The sequence below is a fragment of the Mugil cephalus genome, chromosome 23 (assembly GCF_022458985.1).
Source record: "Mugil cephalus isolate CIBA_MC_2020 chromosome 23, CIBA_Mcephalus_1.1, whole genome shotgun sequence".
Taxonomy (NCBI): Eukaryota; Metazoa; Chordata; class Actinopteri; order Mugiliformes; family Mugilidae; genus Mugil; species Mugil cephalus.
This window is the reverse complement of record NC_061792.1, coordinates 9338944-9359704: the sequence shown is the minus strand read 5'-3', so window position 1 is coordinate 9359704 and position 20761 is coordinate 9338944. Positions and strand designations below refer to the sequence as shown.

General features: G+C 43.3%; 1 protein-coding gene across 1 annotated transcript; it reads left to right on the top strand.

Annotated features, from left to right (window-relative positions):
* Positions 1 to 155: 155 nt before the first annotated feature.
* On the top strand, positions 156 to 20029 carry cfap221 (cilia and flagella associated protein 221). Its single transcript, XM_047576515.1, has 25 exons — positions 156 to 280; positions 577 to 794; positions 1059 to 1159; positions 1805 to 1891; positions 2001 to 2096; positions 2358 to 2458; positions 2632 to 2735; positions 3782 to 3941; positions 6060 to 6189; positions 6343 to 6451; positions 6543 to 6654; positions 6769 to 6856; positions 8839 to 8928; positions 9336 to 9431; positions 10253 to 10340; positions 10617 to 10708; positions 10996 to 11076; positions 11529 to 11636; positions 11721 to 11876; positions 11963 to 12048; positions 12124 to 12184; positions 12268 to 12368; positions 14439 to 14531; positions 14617 to 14724; positions 15346 to 20029. Exons 2-25 carry the CDS (start codon positions 680 to 682, stop codon positions 15482 to 15484), a joined length of 2502 nt encoding a protein of 833 aa, XP_047432471.1. The 5' UTR covers positions 156 to 280; positions 577 to 679; the 3' UTR covers positions 15485 to 20029.
* The last annotated feature ends 732 nt before the right edge of the window (positions 20030 to 20761 follow it).

Here is a 20761-nt window from a genome sequence, read left to right as displayed (position 1 = left end):
AATTAGCGGCAATATTGCGCCTCGCTGTAGGCTTCATTGGTGTTATTTTGAAGGTATAACCGCGAGCTTCCTGTCTCATTTTAGTGGGTTTGACGTAGTTGAATGGAACGCGCAGCCAACCAATGGCATTCGCCCTCGCAGCGTTTAACCCGCCCCCTTCAGAGCACCGGCGTCGCTATGGTAACGGCGGAGTTTGTTGGTGGGCGTCCTTTCGTGAAAATGCAACAAATATGGCTGTCGTATCCCAAAAGCTGAAAACAAGCTTTTGTTTGTGACACAAGTAAGTCCTCGCCTTACCTTTTTCTGAAGTTGTAGTTAGTTTTAACTTAATTTTAAGTCGATTAAATCGCGCTAATAGCTAACAACCCTCGTGTTATTTGCTTTCGTTAGCCTCCGTGTTAACCTTGTGCCAACTGTCAGGGACATAAACAAATAAAAAAAAGGCCCGGTATATTTCCTGCATTGTGTGACAGTAAGTTTAACAAATACCCAAGCGTTTTAATTAGCTTCAATTCGCTCTCATAAAAAGTAACCTCCTGCCCTTTCATGTCTCCACTTCTGTGTACACTGTCACAGGTTTACGAGCGTAATATTTCCCAGCATACCGCTGTCTCCTTGACTGTCCTCCGGCCTTCTGTCATTCGTCTCATGAAGATCCAGGGCTGACCTCTTTGCCAGGATGGAGGTGGCCCCGTCTGGCCCCCCGAGGAGGGGGACGCCTCTGCCTCTGGGCCAGCTGGTGGAGGAGAGGAGAAGCAGAGCCGGCGCCCCCCCCAATCATCTGCTGGAGTCAAGTACACATTAACCACAACCCCCTGCAACCCCGTGATAGGATTAATTAGCTCTGCTTTCATACTGCTGTGATATTTAACCTTACGGCGGCATCCACTTTACACGCAGTGGCAGGCAATCTTATGTGATAAAGTTGCCTTACATCCACTAATTTGTCAGTTAATGTCGCTTACGTGGGGGATGCTTTTTTATATGAGCATAAAACTCTTTTGGCAGGTGTTTTTTTTGCAAAAGAGACTCACAATGTTTCATTTTTTTCCTTCCAGAAATCTATGTCAAACTGCAAAGCAACAGCCTGATCCAGGCAGAGCCCCCAGTGCTTCATTTCAGTGGGTTTGAGCTTAGGAAGGATTACACAAAGACCCTGGTGAGGAAAATGTCACATTCAATGGCTAATTTGTCAGTTTTTTTATAAAATATATAATACCACAGAGAGGAGCTTTTACTATAATTACAGTTTTAAGTAGTGGAAGGGGGATTATTGATTACTCATCGTCATGAAATTAGACGGCATTATGATTCTGGTCCATTACCGCCGAAACTCACTTGATGATTGGGACGTGTGACACCCCCATTTAACGTCCTCGTCGGTCTCCGTCCATTAAATAATGCTTCGTGTGCCTTCTTGTTTACTGATCTGAATGCAGAGTCTTTCAGCTTCAAGCAGGAAGTACAGTTTGGTGCTCGGCCAAGGGCTGTGGTTGCGTTTTATGGCGACAGTGTTGTGTTTTTTATGATCGGCGCTTGGCGAAGCAGTGAAGTGGCGGCTTTGTGTGACTGCACAATGTTTTAATGTCTTATTTTTCTCGAGTGTATTAAACACTAACCAAGTTTTTAAGAAAGTACAAGGCTAAATTAGTTTTAATTGAGTCGGGTACTGCTTTTACACCCCATATGCTTGATGAAGCTCTGCGGGCTGGATGTACTGTAAGGATATGGAAATGGTTTTCTCAAGTGCCCGTGATTGGGTGGGAATGAACTATTTCTTTTCTCTCCTCTTCCTCTCCATCAGAAACTAATCAACATCTCGTCTGAAGTTATGAATATTCATATCATTCCCACCCAAACCAAACACTTCCAAACAACTTATACTAAAAAGGTATGTATTTTTTTTTTTAGATTACGATTTGCTAACCTGAACGTGCTCGTCTTTAAGTGCAATCAGTGTTGTTTCTGATGGCTCAACCTGGCTTCATTTGTTTCCTAAGTATCGACTAATCCCAGGCCTCGCCTACACGCTGAAGGTCGAATTCTGTCCCGATGAGTGGCGCTACTTCTATGACTGCATTCGGGTTCACTGCAAGGTTAGGATCCAGTGATTTGTATGCCAATACTGTGCTAATCCTGTCTGTTTACACTTTAATCGGTAACCATTTAGTGGAAGAACACGTTTTTTCCATGTCTTATGGAGCCCAATAAACATTAAAACAATCTCTCCTGCTTCTCTCTTTTGATGACACATCCCTGTGTTTACTTTGAGACCTCTCTTATCTGTGCGCCTCTTTCATTTTCTCTATCTTATCCCCCTGCGCCTTGTTCATTCAACCCGCCTACGCTTTTCTAAGGGGGAAGAGAACCTGTTAATTCCAGTTCATGCTTACCCCGTCATCGATGACCTGCACATTCCTCCTCGCATCGACCTATCAGCCGTACCACTTGGACAAAGGTATGTGTTGGGATCTGTTTCTGACCTCCCATCTGCCCAAGGTCTTGCCTGTCTCTTTCTATCCTTCCATACAACCAGTCATGCTTTCATTACCCCGTTGGTTTCGAATCATGGAAAAAAGAAAAAAGAAAAAAATGATTTTTTTTCTCTCCCCTCTTCTCCCCCGTCTCCAGTGTTTGCCATGTTATTCCTCTGAGATGCAGCTGTCCCATTGACTTTGAGTTTCAGGTGCACGTTATTCAGCCACACAAAGCCTTCTCCATCCAGCCCCTCACAGGTAAAGACTCGTAAAATTATTTAATGCAACACTAAAACCTGAAACTCCACCTTGCTCTCGCATTGCGCTGCACATATTTCTGCCTTTCTCCTTCAAGTGAAACAAATAAACACGGTTTTCCATTGTTCATTTAGCTCGCCCGGTTAAGAATACAACTCGCCAGAAAGAACAAGTGTCCTGTGCTTTCTCAAAACCTCAGCACACTCTGTGTCTTGTATTAAATAAAGTCACTACAGGACTTAAAGGATGCCTCCAGTTTCCACTCGCTGACGTTAAGCAGTATTCATGGTCTGGGAAGCATCATAATACAAGACGGAAAAAGCACTTGGGATTTCAATCACACAGCTGTTTTAGCTCCGTAGAAACCTGGAACGACAGGAAGAGATACAAATGGGTTTCTTATTTTGGAAATACGTTCTACGTACACAAAAACAGGAGCGCGTTGTAGTATCTACAGCTCACATTGCATGTTTACATGCAAAACATTACATGTAACGTGAACTGTAGATAGACATGGAGCACACTTCGCAGAATTCAGGTTTGCCACTGTAAAACATTGTTCACTGCTTTCATTGTTTGCTTATCCATCATTTTTTAATATCACTTCTTATCACGTCTATAAGCCGTACTCATTTCATTTTGTCTTGTTTTTTTGACTTGCTCATTCATTGGGAAAAGCAAAAACTTAAATTTTTTCATGTTGTATTTTTAATTGTTTCAGCAGTTTACGCTTTTTATTATTTTAATTAGCATTTTAGTCTTTTTATTCATTGCCTTTTAACTCTTAATCCCGATTAGGAAAAAGAACAAGTTTGGCTGTTGGCTCCGGCTGACCTTTTTTCATTTGCAAATGATTTTTGGTTTGCGTTTTTCAATAACAGTTTTTACCGAACCTTTAGCTGACTTTCACGGTCTCTTAAAATGCTGATTAGTTTCCGTGCACTTACTCTGATTAGTTATTCAGGTGTAGCAGTTGTCTTACATCAGGATAGTTACAGACATAATTGAAATGCTCCCATTATTAGCAGGATTTCTTGTTCTTCCAGGTGTGATACCGGCCAACGGTGAGGCCAAGATCACCGTGACCTTCAGTCCTTTCCAGTATGAGACTTCTCAAGTCACCCTGCAGCTGGTCGTTTCACAGTTCAACACCAAGCCTTACCTCTGCACCGTCACCGGGAGCTCCGCGCCTCGCCCGGCTCTCAGGTAATAAGAACTCTGATGTATTGAAGTCCCGTTTCCAAGCCTCATTAAGCATTTCAACCCCAGATAAATCTTGTCTGTGGTGACAATATGTTTTATGTCAACTAGCAAGGACTGTTGGCCAGAGTGGAGTGTAGGAAAGACTACAGCAATTAGCAGTATGAAGGAGTCTCTCTTGGAGAAATAGGGGTTACATTTGTAACTTGGGTTCTATGCATTCACTATAGCCCAGGGGTGTTCAATGTTTTTCAGGCCAAGGACTCCCCAAACTGAGGGAGAGATTAAGTAGGGACCCCCTACCTGCTATATGTGTTCTATATTAAACTCAGCCTAGTGCTATTTATAAACACATTATTATTATTATCATTTTGCATTCAATAAGATATCTCTTATCCCTTTACTAAAATATGTTGGCTTCATATTAATGTGCCATGTCATGCCATTAATGTGTGGTGGTTTAAATGGATCCAATATAAACTCGACAACATCCAAGAAGCTTTTGATAAAAAAACTGTTTCTGTTGCCTGTTGCCAAATTCACATCTCAACATTAACAAATGGATTAAAAGTTGGACACAGTGATTAAAAAATAAATAAATAAATTAAAAAAATACCAAAAAAAATATTGCTGGTGAAGTAAAATATCAGAATTGTTCAATTGTCTCAAAGTGGACAAGGGCTCCTGCCACTCTTCACATTTTACTGTGCTGCTATCTGAAACAGTTGTTATGTAGCTATAAGAAAACAGACATCAGAAATATTAACATGATGATTTGAAGGCCCTCTATTATTTCCAGCTGTTCTGTAATGAAAACAGTTTTTTTGGTTGTTGGATGAGCAACCTACCAAACAATGGATGAGCAACCTACCAAACAATGGATGAGCAACCTACCAAACAAATACAAACTTTGGGAAATATAAAAAAAAAAAGCAAAACAAATATACATCCAGAAAGATTAAAAAAAAAAAAAGAAGTGCTTGTGCGCAGATGAGAACTCCTCGCGACGTATTTTCTTGAGCCAGTCTAATTCTGTTCCCATGAGAAAGCTGCGTGTGATGGATGCTATCCATCACACAGTGGAGGCTCCATCCACTGCACTGTCTGGTGTTATCTCGGCCAAAAGTTAATAATTCATGGAAATAGCTTGGTAGCTGGTGCAGTGATATCAAGATGGATATGCTTCCCGATGAATGTTTAGCATATAAAACACTCTCCCTGTGTTTGTTGTTTCCCACAGTGAGACCAAATAAAAGATGAGATATGCACAATGAAAGATTCAATATGTGAGAGCCGGCGTTTTTCCATCTCGAACCGGTGTATGACGCTCGCATGCCATGTCCCCAGCTTAACTTATCTGACATAAATAGAGGCTCATTTGAAAATAAACAGATGGTTAACTTTTTTTTTTAATATCTGAACGACCTTCGTGTTGCATTTTCCACCAGCCTAATCAATCTAATACAATATAATACAGTACCCCTGCAATAAATCGCTGAATAAATCTTTGTCTAACGCATATAGTGCTCAGCTCCTGTTGACGCAGTGTCTGAAAGGTGCTGAATCAACTGATTAAACGCTTAAGTTGGTGAGGTTACTGTAATCAGCCGCAGTATTATATTGAGAGCTGCTTTTTAATGTTTTGTCCACCCACATTCACAGAAAAATGAAAAATAAGCAGGGCCACTGACAGTAAAACTAATGGACAGATGGAAAAAAGTAAATATTATGAAAAGCTATTATCTGGCTTCTGACCTGCTTGGCTTCCATGCCACCCTCACACTCTTCAACTCTAGCTGTCCACTTATTATTATATAAACACCGCCAATTTCGGGACATTTTTTACTATCCAGTGAGTCATCCGAGAAAGAAGTGAAGCTGTGCCTTCCACTTATTCCCCCCCCCCCACTATCCATCTAGCTATTTATAAAAGTAGAAATCCGCACAATTTATCACACAGAACTATTTTAGCAATTCATCAACCCTCTCCACTTCTCAATTAAACACTAAATTCTAAAATGTCACTTGTGTTTACGCGATTAATACATTTTGATTCATGTTTGATTCAAGTGACAATTTAGCGGCGTCCCTTGTATTGTAATTGTTTTTCTTTCTGCATGGCAGCCAGCTGGAAAGGAAGTCATGTTGTGGAGCTGCAGTGCCCCCAGGACTCAAAGGGAATTCATCGACAACCTCAGTGAACCCTCGAAGGAAAACAAAGTACAAGTCGGTCAAGGAGAGCGACAAGTCAAAGGTGGTAGTTGTTCTAGTTATGACTTAATCAATCTCAGCATCTTTAATCATGTTTTGATCACTGATATTTCAGTCATACTTTCTACAGAGACACTGACTTTTTTATAAATATATTCCTTTCCTTTGTATAATTTCCTCGACACTTGGAGATCAGGGAGATGTTAAGCACGGGCTGAAAGCAGCGGACGTCTGTACCCCTGCAGGGGTAGCAAAGATGCTGATCAAAGGCGCCAATAAACTCAGCTCCAAAGACGTGAAGGAAGGTAGATGCATGTCGCCTTATCAAGCATGTGGCTGTGTTAAGTAAAGGATATTTGCTGTCATAAAGCATTATTTCTTGTCCATCTTTTCCAGCCGTATCTTGCGGCAGCGCGGTAGGACTCCAGAGTAGACAGATGAAGGAGGCCCTCTTCACGAAGAAGGTTCAACAAAGCGTGAAGGAGGAGCAAGTCAACCACCTCAAATGGTAGGCTAACATATAAACCTCACAGGATACGACACCACCTTCTTGTTTTCAATGTAGAATTTGTTTGGAAAGAAATATTTTCTTAATGACTTCATTCATTTGTGTGTCACTTAGGCAAGTTCATCTGGGCATGGACCCCATGTCAGAGCAAACCAGGAGGCAGGTGGTGGAGGAGAGAGAGATCGCTCTGCATGAATACATGGTAATAACTTTCACTCGTGGAGAACAAGTCTCTGATCACAGAAAAAAAAACATCACAATCAAACTTTATTTATAAAGCACATTCATATAACACTGACATGATGCGGTGCCCCGACCAGAAACATCAGAGGAAATGATGGTGTGTACCAGCAGGGGGCAGTAGTCTGTGTTTGTTGTTCAAAAATAGAAAATTGGACTTAGACTTTAATGATCCACGAGGGAAATTACTTGCTTTAAACTATGAAATCAAATTTTGTTTTACAGAATTAGCGTTATGAACAAATGTACAAAAGTAGCTGGGAAAACGGTGTCCAGGGTGATGCGGTTGCATGGCAACAGTGGCATGGATCGTGTCGCGTGGCGTTTCCTTGACCGCTGAGGGAGGGATGTAAACGCCCGCTGACGCACAGACGTCTGTTAAAAACAACCAGTAACACAATAAGCTAAACTAAAAAAAAAATAAATAAACATCGTGGAGCTACTGGCGACACGCTGCCGCTCTCTCAGCCAATTGAACAAGCTGAATCAGCTGAAAAGCCACCGTCAGGGATCTGGAGTCTCACCAAGCGCCGAGCTTCGAAACCACTCTCCTTCGAGTGATGTCATAGGAGATTTGTCTTTATGTAGAGTGAATGATAATCGAAACTGACACAGTTACGGCCTCTTATCACTGTACTTTGACTTGGGTTATGATCACGCTGTGTTTTTTAAAAGTCTGGTGATCTCAGGATGTGGTCAGGAGGTGTCTGGTGTCTTCAGAATGCCAATCACCATATATTACCCCTCCATCGCCCTGCTGTAACCCAGTAAATTCAACCCCTGGCTTACATATTGAACTGTTCTCCGGTGACTCACGTCTGCTTCTTGAGCGTCTGAATTCTTCAACAAAGATATCTAGAAGCCTTAAAAACTTTGCCTGCGCCGGCGTTGTCCGAGGTCGCCTGCCCTTGTCTGATCTTCTGCCTTTTCTCCAGACGGTGTTTACACCAGAACACGTTTTTCTGGCTTTCGCCGGGGCGGACGCTTTTCGCGCGAGGCCCGCCGAGTTTGTTGTTCACTTCGACATGACATTCGCCAGATATGTTGATACTTAATCCCCTGCGGGCATACCGATGTCATAACCCAAACGAAGATGAAGTGTTATTGTACCCACGCTGGGGTTTTCGGCCCGTCGACAAAAAAGGCCCCCGTGATTGATTTTTATCGAGTCGCCATGGAAATAACGCAGACGCGGCCAAAGCAACATCAGCTCTGAAATACGAGCCTGCGCGTGTGAGTGTCCCCGGCGAAGTTGTCCGAACGGTTGACAGATCTCTCACGGACACTCAACAGCACTTCCTCCCCCATCTCCTCTCCATCCGCGCTTGTTTATAGCGCGCACGCACACACACACACACACACACACACACACAGCATCCTCCGCCTCACACCCTTTGTTTTACAGCTTCATAGAACCACACTGTATTTTATGGGATCTCTGATGTCTTTATGATGAGCTATTATCTTTGGAATCTTGACTGAAGGCCAGAACTCAAAAAAAAAAAAAGGCCCACAGATAAAACTTCCTCTGTTTGCATCTGATACGGTTTACGGCTTTTTGTTGCGCAATACTTCACCTCGACGGTGACAGGTACAAATTTGGAAAGTTGAGAAACAGAATTGGGCCATCAGTCCTTTTTTACGCCGCGCGACGAAGAGCGTATTTCCTTTTCAGGTGAAGGATTTAAAGTTGTCCTTATTATAGAGCTTAGACGTGCTCACCGTCATTGCCAGAGGTCTGAAGGGTTCAGTTTGGACCTTTGAACGACTTTCCAATCGTTTTGTAGCATTTTCTGCAACTTCCTTCCCACACATCACATAATAAAAGAGACACAACTCCACAGTGACAGAAGAAATGCTATTAAGATGAATTACATTCTGTGTTTCATGTATTGCTGTGAACATCTGAATGCTGTTGTGCTGTGCTTTCCGCTTGTGTCGCAGGTAAAAAGGGGAGAGATAAGCCAGGAGGACGACTTTACTGCTGGACAAACTCGGCTTTACGTCACACGGGTGCTTCGAGAAGCCGGACAGGTGCTAACTTTGCTTTTGTTAACGCTGTTCGAGGCTCCCGTTTTTTTTTTTACTAGATTTATTTTAGCCCCGTGCCAGGGCCGGGTGACCTTGCCAGTGGCGTTCATTAAATAGTTACAGGATTCCTCAGGCAGAACGACGTCCACGTCTAAATCTGCCGCTTAAATACCTCGAAAAGGGGATAAGCTTCTGCGAAATCGTCAATGATGTCTTTGTGTAAAAAAAAAAAAAAAAATACTAGCACTTCCTGGTCTTTCATGAGACAAATCTGTTGCTTACAGCCTTTTTTCAGTTTAATTCAATTCACTTTTTTACTATTGCACTACTCTTTGCATGAACTTAACATGTATTTCCACACGCACTCAAAGTAATCGTTCCAAATGAGTCGTCCTTCTAACCTCCCCCAGGTCCCAGAGGGAGCCCCGTCCTTCCAGTTTTACACCAGCTTCCAGTGGGAGCTGAGACAAAGAGCCTTCGGGATGTTCCAGCAGGCAGCGCGAAAGGTACACGCGTCCGAGTCATGTAAAGCTGCTGGGACGTGTGAGCGAACGCACGCACGAGTGCTCGCCTGGACGCACACCACACACACACACACACACACACACACACACACACACACACATAGATGCACTTCCCCTTTTTTTTCCTCAGGAGAGGCCTCGTATCCCCCTTGGCCTTTTTCCACCTGCAGCCAAACCATGTGTGAATTCCTCCCACTAAATGAATAATATTCTACGGCATTCGAGTAAGAATGAAAAGATCTGCCCCGGTCTGTGAAAGACACATGAAAAACATGCATCTGTAGTAGTAGTGAGAAGTTTGTGGACAGTATTGCAGTCTGTGCTCGAGTTTAATTGATATTTACGACGTGAAAATGCTCATAAATGGTTGATATTCCGCATTTATCCAGCAAAATTTGGTTTAAAAGGAATTTGGTGTCAATAACAGAGATCAAGTTTAATTGAATTCAAGTATCATTACACATCAGTTAATTCTAAGTTTGAATCAGAATATTCCTCTCACTCAACAGTACAAGGTATCCAGATCCACTTTTTGCACTCTTGTCCCTGTCAGGCCACACGTCGAGGATAATTAAATGGCCTTCATGAATAATGCAATAAATTAAATATTGCCGTTAAAATGCCCTTTTTATCCATTCAAAATGAAAATCGGCCCATTTCGGTGAAATCGCGCCCTGACATCGACCGTACCTCCTGCAGGGAGCTCGTTATGGACGGAGGAAACGTAAAGAAAAATTCAAATGAAATAAAACTCGTAGGTTGGCAAAGCATTTACACCCCGTCCTCTCCTCCCTGTCTTCCAGGTGGCGATCCGGTGTCGCATGAGCCGGAGATTGGCCTGTTTGAGGAAACTTGCAGACAGTAGGAAGAACCTGCCTTCGGCGCAGAAAGGTTTTGATTATCCTCTGATGTCCTCGTTGAGAAATAATCTCATTGTGCCCTGTCAGTAAAGCATGCTTAATTCGATTTGCTCCTGGAGGTAAAATTGAATTGAATTCTCCCCGAGTTCTTATGAGGATCTCAGAACGTATACACACGCCCCAGGAACAGGAACATCTATTTATGGTTCTTTGTGTATTTAGTCATAACGGCGAATACTGAAACAAATCTGCGCTAATGAACCTTTCTTTATGTTTTCTCATATCATTATTTTTGCGTTCGCTTCAGCTGACGAGGAGGAGACGCGTGACCTGAAAATCTCTCCGGACAAAGTCTTTCCATCGTCTTTCCCCATTTTCTGTAATGAGGAAGACCCCTTGGTGAGTACAAAACAATACATTTACTTTCCGCTAAGGTCAAGTTTGATCACGTTCGTTATGTTAATGCGTTTTAACCTAATTGGGCGGTGGCATAAGATAGAAGATAACCTCTTAAAAGGCACATGAAACTATTTCCATCCATTATTTCCTGCGTTTGAACTGCGTGTGGAATCAAAGAGGAAGCTCAGCGCTTTGATTAAATCATTCATTTCCCCTTTCAAATGCCCCGCAGAAGGAGGAGGCCCCGCTTGAACAAACAATGCCATTTGTCTCCCCGATGTTTCCAGGCTCGCTGTAATTTGGCCGCGGTGCCCGTGGATGCTATCGACGCGGCTGTGACGGCGCATATTCCTTTCTTCAAGCTCCGGGTAGGTATCGGCCGCGGCACCTGGTCACCTGAACGCCGCATCAATATATACAGCAGCGACGGTGGAAAGCAATTAAGCGGGGATCAATCCATAAAATGCAACGGACTGTTGGAGATTAAAACCGGCGCCTCCCGACCCTGTTGGTTTTTAATTGCTCCCGACAATCATCACCTGCTTTGTTTCTCCTCTTTCCTGTTAGTCATCGTGACTCCTCGCACCTTTTGTGACTCTTTGGAGCTTATCCAAACTAAAAAACAGCACTTTGTTAAATCTTTGTTTTATCTAATAACTGTAGAGCAACACTTTTGACTTTTAATCGTAGAAAAACATTTACCATCTGTACATACTCCCCATACTTCCTCCTTTATTGAGGTAAATTGACCATACTTCCTCCACCACTGCCTCATATTTGAATTTCTCCACTAAATACAAGTGTTTGTGACATGGTCTAGGTTCCTCAGCACTATAAACTCATGGGCTACCAGCCTGTGTTGACCTGGGAGGCATTTAACTCGTACATCTCCACTGCCTTGGCCAGGCCCCTTCGTACCGGATCTCTGGTAACAATGCTGCACCTGGACTTAATCCCTTATTATAGAAAGATATCCGTTCCTTCATGATAATTTATCTTCATCTGCTCTTAGGACGCGCTGGTGCGCGATGAGGCCAGAGCGGCGGAGGAAGAGCAACGTGAAAATGAGGAGGAGGAGGAGGAGGAGGAGGAGGAGCGTGTCACGTTCTCCTTCACCGCTCCCGAAGCTCTGCTCAAACCGCCGCCAGCGAACCCGCTCAGAATCTTTGTAAGGCTGCGATTACATATCAAGTCTGAAACAAAAACCTTTATACATGTTAACACAATGTATTTGTCTATATTGTGAATATTTAGAATCCAGCTCCCGGCCTCCACGCGTACAAGCCACGGCCTAAATACCTGGAGACCGATCTGGACTTCCACCTCTGCCCTCTTCCCAGGTAACAACAGTCACACACTCAAACATTTATCTCTTTAGAAACTCAAAACTCATATCAGGTGTTTCTCGTGTGCAGGTATTCAGTCCCTGAGAGCGACGAGGATGGCGAAGGGACACGAGCTCCACAGAAGGACACGGTAATCTGTAGCGTCCGTTAGGGTCGGTCACGTCTGATGGATGATCCTGACAGTCTTTAATAACTTCCTCGACCCCACGGCAGGTTCTGATCCCAGAGGTCATGACATGGAAGAATTTCGATTCCGTCATCTTTAATGTTCTGTCCAGCCTACCTGCTCTCACCAGTGACTGCATCCCACGCAGGTAAGTCTCAAACAGTCCAGTCACGATGTGAGCAACAATCTGAACCGTGGTCCAAAAAGCCTTTTACCGACGACTCATACGAATGAATTATGACCAACAGCGGGAGGTCGTCGGCAAACAAGGCAACAAAAATGACTCGATAGTGAACGTAGCCACCCAGAAGTTAAAAGAAACTGTATTTCCTCAGAGCGCCCCATATAAAGTCATGCCCTCGCGCACAAAGAGCTGCTCCAGCTGCAGCATCGTGGGATCAAAAAGTGCTTGTTTACCACATTTGTTTACAGAGGGGAAAGTGGCTTTTGTTCACTTCCGCTGCCCGTGCCTTTTTCAGCCTGTGAAAGAACTTGCGTTTCTGACCCGCCCTCGGGGGGGTGATTAAAACATTTTCAAGCACTGCAATAACACATGAAATGACAAGTTGGATGAGCGCACATCACTGACGGGTGTTTAGCGGGAAGACTCTCCCCGCGCCCTGCGCACAATCTGAAAGAATAAATACGTAATGCGCGAATTCCACGAACCTGCCAGGATGCACCAAGTCAAATCCTCCACTTGTAATGTATCCCGAGAACTTTTGCATTCGTATATTTGGAGGAGGCCGCGTGCGCCGTTATCACTTTGGATTGAAAGTCGGGTTTAATTTAATATCCGTGAAATAAGCCGCTGTTTTTACGCCCTCTCGGATGAAATCTAAAGAGGGTTTGAAAGCCGTGATTAGGCTCCTCTAAACAAAACTCCACATCCGCGCCCGCGATGCAAATGACTGCATTTCATTAGTTTTAGGCTGAAGCGATACGTGTTGATGTGTGATCGGCCTTTTTATCCTGATTCGCTCAACCTTATATAAATACACCGTCCTGATGGATGACGCTTTCCTGTTGTTTTTCAAGAGAATTGCAGGATCCAGGTTGCACGGTATGGAAGCAAATTATCCACTTTCTCTGTAATATAATGACCCACTCAGTCTTTAGTCTAAATGGACAGTGAATAAATGATGGCATTTGGATGCGGTGTATTAGTGAACACAACGCCAACGTCCTGTCCTGTTCTATTTGCGGCCCGTTGTGTGCGTCTCCCTGCGCCCTGTCATAACCAATCCCGCTCAGCTGTGCACAACACTTTCGGTCTCTGACCCTTTTTCCAGCGAGTAAAACCGCGGTGTGTCGCAACTCGTGTTGCGCGGCAGAATTTGTCCGACGAATATTTTAAACGGAACGCCGCGGAGATAACGTAGCGGCACGTTCCTCAAGGGGCTTTATTTGACGTTTGAATCCACGCTGCAGCTCCCTTTTCCCACCTTTCCCGTTTTTCCCCCCTCACCTTCCCTTTCAACGTTACACAATCATCTGTGGGACACGTTCTCCCTCGTTCGTGCGAGAGAAAACCCTCTGCCCTGCCTTATTAATTTCCCAACGCCGCCTCTCCGGCTGCGCACGCCGCGAGTCCAAACATTATGATCCGTGTCAGGTGGTCACAATAAGAAGCGATCATTAACTTGACAGTTCCTCGCACTGTAACCTTGAATTATTAAAAGCGCGGTGCTGCTTCTCAGACAGCGCGAAGGTTTTAAAGCGTCCCCTCTGTGGGTACACACAGTTTATAGACTTATAGAACTCTGAACAGTTAGACAGTAGAGTAACGACTGCTTACATTGTGATTAGCACTAAATATTTACCTCCAATAATTGCCGGGTGTAATGTGCAGCAAACAGAGCCAGATAGCTACCTTAGCTGGCTAATTGCCAGTCTGAGGAATAAAAGAGTTTAACCCTTCATGATGACACTCGGAGCGCAGCACACCTTTATTTACACTTTCAGCTCCTTCCCACGCTGGAGGGAGTTTTTGTTCGGCCCTGAGTAGGGTCTCCTCCAAAAAAATCAAACCCCGCGGCGCGTCCGGGTTTTAATTTCGAGCGCTATCGGCTTTCACCTTTATCGTCCCCCGTCCAAACTGAGATTTCAAACCGCCGCGAGCCGCCCTTTCATCTCAGTCAGGCCGAGCGTTATCTGGATCCGGTCGTGTTTGGTCTGGCTCTTCGGGGGGAAAAAGCAGTGTGTGTGTCTCCTGTAGGTCCGTCGACTACAACACGGATATACTTCCGCTCGCGGCGCCTTCTCCCATCGCTGGCCTCCCTGACGACCAGACGCCACCAATGGACACACAGTAAGCACATACATCTACACTACTCATTAAAAAGCTTTTTTTTTTATACTTTAAAATCACACGTTCTGTGTGTTATATTGAACAGGTGTGAAGGCGCCGGCGTCCACCTGACGCCAGAAATGATCAGAGCCGAGTTCTTGTCTGGAGAAGCTCTGCCCTCCTATAGCGACCTCACCTCCGTAACAGCAGTCACGTAAGTCCACCACGTTACGATTTGGGATAAATATTTACATAAAGAAACAGAATAAATGTTTCTGCGCGGACTTCCTGTAAACGTGCCATAGTGCTTTTGGGGGGGGGGGGGGGAGAGAGAGCAATAAAACTTATTTTGTTTTAGGAGGGGAAATCCTCCGAATGAACCGAACATATAGCTAATAAATGTTGCACCTGGAGCTGCTCCCGTTATAGACTTCCTGGCTGGGGCTCGCAGCGTGATGCTACATTTTAACTACTGTCACAGCCTTGAAACGGTTTCCTCTTCATCTTATCCTTTATGTAAACTAATTGAGAACCACCTCTCTGTGTGAGTTCATACTCGAATAATGCAAGAAATGGCTACACAATACAGACAGTGTACAAAGCTAATAAATATATAATCATGTGGTATTTATTGGGTTCTTTTGCAAAAATATACAAAGACATTCCAGTTTTCAACCCTTAGAGATGGACGGTTTGTTATATTTTGATGTAGCAGAGATGTTATTGTCCAATAATTGTCTTTAATTTGTAATGGAAATTAAAAAAGAATCATGCTTTGAGTGTGATCATGCTTCATGAATCCTTCTCCTCTCATCCCACCGTTGCTCCGTCCCAGGCACCAGAGGGAGCGCCAGATCGAGGCGGCCTACAGGTCTGAGTACGACCAGATGGGGAAAAGAGTGATGGCCAGATTGAAGCAATTTGAACTCTCCGACGCAACTCCTTCCCAGTCGCCAGAAGACGACTGTAAATAGTGCTCGAACGTAACATACACACATGTGAGCCTCGCACCCGTTTCTGCTCGCTGGTGCTTCTCTTTTGTCAGCCCCGCAGCTTGTGTGAGATAAAACCTGCTTACTTTCTCGCCCACCGATAAGCCTCCTTTCTACCCACTCAAAAGCTCCCCTCCTGTGCTCTTACAAATCCCGTGGATTTGTTAACCCTCCACCCACTCAGAGCCATATATAAGCACAGCTACGGCACATTCTAGCAGCAAGTGACATCACATGACTGACGGCATCTGTATTGTAGATACAAAGTGTATCTATTAAACTATTAAACCTTTTTATGTAGCACAGAGCCGGCGTCATGTTTGCAAATCATCAACTTAACCTTTCACACTAAAAAGTAATTCCTTCCCTTCCTTTCATGAGTTTATTTTCATTTTTTTTTGGTAATTTTTTAATATGTAGCCACTCAAACGACTGTCTGGTTTTATTAGAAACCTCAGAATTCAAGTGGATTGATTAAGGAAGAATTTAATTTCCACTTGACACGCTGTGAAGTGAGTCCAGAAACATGTGACGTGTGTGTGTGTGTGTGTGTGTAATTGCCACCAATAGAGGGAGCTCCAGCTCTATGAGTTTTATAATTAGATTTCCATGAGCATTGGTCCTTTACTCACTTAATTGAAGCGTGCTGTAGAAATATACAATAAAAGTGCGGGTGAACCCTTTTTTTTTTTTACAGGAAAAAAAACTTTTTTTTGCTGCATCTTAAAAATGAGAATTGAGTTTGTTGTGTTATGGGTGTTTATGTAATTTAATCTATGCTCCAGGTTGAAACCTGATCTGAGCTATAGTTACATGTTTAATTAGCCACAGCAGTGATATACAGGACGCTTAATAAGTCGTAGATGGTCTCATAAAAGAAGCGGAGAAGTGTGGCGCTGATGCGACGTGCTCCTTACAGGCTTCCCTCAGCCTCCGCGTCCACCATTAAACTGTCACGTCTACCTTCCACTGCCCGCTTTACTCTCAAGCTGTCGCCCTGTGAACTTTAGGGCTGTTATTATTTCCTCAGTCCCTGAGAAATGAGAGGAGACACTCACAGACCCCGACAATGAAAACAGGAGCAGTTTTTGCTTCAGCCGGCTCAATTTGTGCCGAACCCCATAGCAAGAAAATAGCATCTTCCCGCTGACACGTTCAACACAATGACCTGAACATCCTGTACAATCAAAAAAAAAAAAAACACGCACTCTTTGTGTTGCTCATCCTTGAGTGTGCTTTTCACCTCACACATTTCATTGACTCGTGCACACTTCCTGGGTGACAAATTGAGTTGGGCCCCTCAGAGATGCAACTCTCTCTCAACTTCTTTCAGCAGCAACCGAGTGACTTTCCGTCAAAAGCTTCAATAAATTCGGTCCCGACTTTGAACACAGTCTCAGTTTTGCGCTTGGAAAGGCTTCAAGAACCTGAGGCGTGCAAGATTCGTTTCGTCGAATATAAAGCGCCGACTCTCGAGGCGGTTTGAGTGTAGACTAAAGCCTTTTTCGTAATTTAGTTTTATTTAAAAAACAAAATAAAAAAATGGAAGGACTTCATTCATGTCTGTGTCTTTGACCAGAGAAACAAGAGAAGGCAGCATGGAGAGCTAAGAATGTGGAGGATGCTCGGGTCACTATGTCTGACAGACTGGAAACTAGAGATAACAAATATTAACAAAAAAAAAATAGAAAGAAAAATCTCCTTATGCCACGTCAGCTGTTTACCCAGCATAAACAACTCTGCTCAGAATAATAGCGCTGACATCCTCACTATTTCTGAGCTTCAGTTGCCCTTGACAGCGGCAGCGTAACCTGGACTTTTGCCGGAACAAAATCACTGACAGTCGATCCAAATTAAGCCGCGGCGAGCTTCCAAAATTTAGTGAGGAACTGGCACGAGAATGACATTAGGAGTGGATTTCTAGTTATTCAGTTGGAGCTGCTCTTATTCAAGTCATCGAGGCTCAGCTGGAGGCATGTTTGTACGTTCCACTGATATAATCCAGTGTAATTGAATTCGCTGGGTCCTACAAATCCACATTTATTTAATTTTTTCTTAACAGTTAAATTTTGAATTTGACTAAGAAAAATAAAGTCTAACAAAACAGTAACAAGCAAGTAGATGGATATAAATATATACCAAAGCCAAGCCAAATACAGTTTCTCTTGAAAGCTACAAAAAATGCTAACTGCTAAGATGCTAAGCTAGGCTACACTATAATTGTTTTTATTTCTATTTTGTGTTGACTGTAATCTGTAACTGAAAAATAATGATTCCTGGCTTTGAAATGTGTCATTTGACATAACTAACTTCAAGTTTAGTTAAATTTTATCAGGCCAGAGGCTAAAAGCTATGCTAACTACAGCTAGCAGCAGTACAATCTGTCCAGTCGGAGCTTTAAATCTTGTTGAAATCTTAAAAAAAGAATGGTGAAGCTAAAGTTAACTCATTTTGTATTTCTATTAATGTGTATTGAAAGAAATTTAAAATTGAGGGAGAAGATTGTGGCGCAAAAAAATTAAAAATATATAAAAAAATGTATAATCAACCAAAAATTTTATCGATATTTATGGAGAAGATGTTCCAAGCTTAATTTCTTTGGAGCCTTTACCACATTGGTCAGTGTTGAAATCTAAAGTCTTTAATGTGAATATTATTTATTTATTTATTTTTAGTATTGATCGGCGGCTCATTGACTTAGTTACTTTCTCCAAACTTTAAATCTTTTCATATTTTTGGAACATAACAAACCAGAATCTCACAATCGCAGCTCCAACCCAGAGCGCTGTGTGATTTTTTTAAAGACGACACCGTGGACTCTTTCTCGCTTGCGCAGTTATTATTGTGGTGCGAAAAGCAATATTTTTGTTATTTTTTTTTAAATGCCAGACTTGTCATCTCCCCGTAGCCTGCAGCTTTTTTTTTTTCTTTTTTTTTTCATCCTAATCTTGCAAAAAATTATGAGTCACCCTTAAGTGAGCGATATGAAGGTGCTGTGTTTTCTTTGTCTGACGCTCTTGAGCTCTGGTGTGTCGAGTGGAAACGCCAAAAATGGGAATTGCATCCGGTTGCCTCGTCATTAGGCGTGATTGCCTTTCCTTTAAATGCCAATTTTTACGTGATCTTTTGTTTTTAACCGCGCCGTCTCAATCTAAGAAAATATCAACTACATCTGCGAAATAAATCACTCCCATTGTTTTGCGTGGCCCGGTCTTGATTAGTGTGCATTCTCTACCTTAACAAGAGAGAAATTGCAATTAATGATGTTTCTCAGTGACACACTCGTGTTTGCAGTGTTAATACGCTGCGTTTTGAAAGGTCAGTCTTCTGCAACCCTCAACATAGCCGCTAGCAACGGAAAATCGCTTCTCAGTCACCACAGAGTCGTGTGGTGGTCGCTTCTCTGCTGCTTTTGCGAAGCTAAATATGCCTCGCTGCTCAACGGTATCCAAGTATGTAAAAGCAAGACATAAATCTTGAAAACAACCTGGGATACTAGTGCTTAGTTGATTGGACTGAGCTCAAACCAGCCACAATGCCCCTTTATCAGTTGTGGATTTGCCACATTAGGAGATATCCGTCACTGATATTGAAAATGTTTTCTTCTCCGTTAAAATGCTCATAGCCTGAAGAGATGGATGGAATTGATTCCCCTCTCTGTCGTGTCTTTTGAGGGAAATTCATTTTCCCGCTAATATTGGTTTAAAGTTAGCCACGAATTACCGGATCAAGGTAGACGGAGCTCGGGACCGAGGGAGGATTGAATCTGCTGAGGGCGAACCGTGAACTGTAAGTGTTGACTCGATCAAATCTGCGTGGGCGTACCAGCGCGTATGACTTTACCTTCAATAAAAGCCCCATTTAGAAGGGTGTTTTTTTCTTTTTTCTTTTTCTTTTTTCCACAGATCTGACCTTTAAGAAAACAGGTTTTACTCCAAGGACCGAGGCAAACGAGATGACAAATGGATGTTTCTGAAGCTTAGCAGCACATCTGAAAATGACCAAATTACAAGAAACGCCAAGCAGGAAAAACAAAACGTCACAGCTGAACAAACACTCAGTTCTCAGAAAAACGGCTAATGCATGTCTACTTAAGTATGATTAGATAACAAGTGCACATGTGTGTGAAAACCCTCTCTGCTTTTGCCTCCGAAGGCCACTCAGAAAAAAGAAATTGGACTGTAAAAAGAAACATAGAGATCTTATTTTGAAAGGCCGAAGCCACCACTTATCCGCCGATTAGCACCCGAGAAATAAACTTTCCCCGCTGTTCTTCTAATTTGGGGGAATGACAGACCTGAAATATGTTTCAAACCAGCACCTGGAAATGTGTTTAAAGAGAATTTGAATTTTGGCACGCACGTCAGTTTGATGGGCACTGAATACGGTTGGCGACACAAAGAGCGGCGCTTTCATTTCGCGTGGCGCGCGGTGTGCACTGTAGCATTAAATAGGCCCGCGACGCGAACCGGGAACCACATAAATCCCCTTGACATTTCCTCGGACGGAAATACAAATGTTTATTTTCGAAAAATAAAAAAATAAAAAAACCCCGATGGCACATAAAACCTTATTTTTAAGTCAAGGGGAATAGGCATGCCTCACCCCGGTCGGGTATTAACCTGGATTTCACGGCTGAAAATGATTCCCAGAACATCGCTCAGTTTATTTAACATGTCTGAACGTTTATTGTTCGGCCCCTTCAGACAGTTCAATCGCCTTGATTCCCGTCGTGCCTCTTTAGCGGGGGAGGGCTATTTTTAAAGCTGAATGCATTTCCTGTTTAAGGTGGAGCAAGTTGCTCGGGTCACGACCCAAATCAGTGCCTCTTGTGGGCATGTGTGATGGTACCTTATTAGAGAATTCCCAGCTCTCTTCACAGCAGATGTGTTTGTCAAAAAACCGAACGCCCCTGAGACAATTTATTTTCTGTCCATTGACGATACTTGGAAAATGACACGATTGTGATTCAGAGTGCGTCTCTCTCCGAGGCCTTTAAACATTTCATTAAGACACTGAAGACGTAGAGGTTGAGGAAAATGCGAGGTTGTAGCTCTAAGTAGTGAGCGATCTTGCGAAGCTGACGCCATCCTTGCACCTGCAAAGAGTCCACTGCAGCATAACTAAGGCATGGTTCAATCCAGCCCTTAAACTATAAGCTTGATCAAAACGAAAAGTCTTAAGAAGGAAATGATCGGCTACAAAGAGGTCTTTAGGATACAATGGAGGGAGGCCTTTAGGGGCCTCGTACGTAAGGAG

Excerpts from the sequence above, each read along its gene's own strand:
- cfap221 (XM_047576515.1), top strand. The coding sequence starts at position 680 with ATGGAGGTGGCCCCGTCTGGCCCCCCGAGGAGGGGGACGCCTCTGCCT. Across the intron at positions 1,892-2,000 it reads AAACAACTTATACTAAAAAG|TATCGACTAATCCCAGGCCT; the intron begins GTATGTATTTTT and ends TTGTTTCCTAAG. Across the intron at positions 3,942-6,059 it reads GCGCCTCGCCCGGCTCTCAG|CCAGCTGGAAAGGAAGTCAT; the intron begins GTAATAAGAACT and ends TCTGCATGGCAG.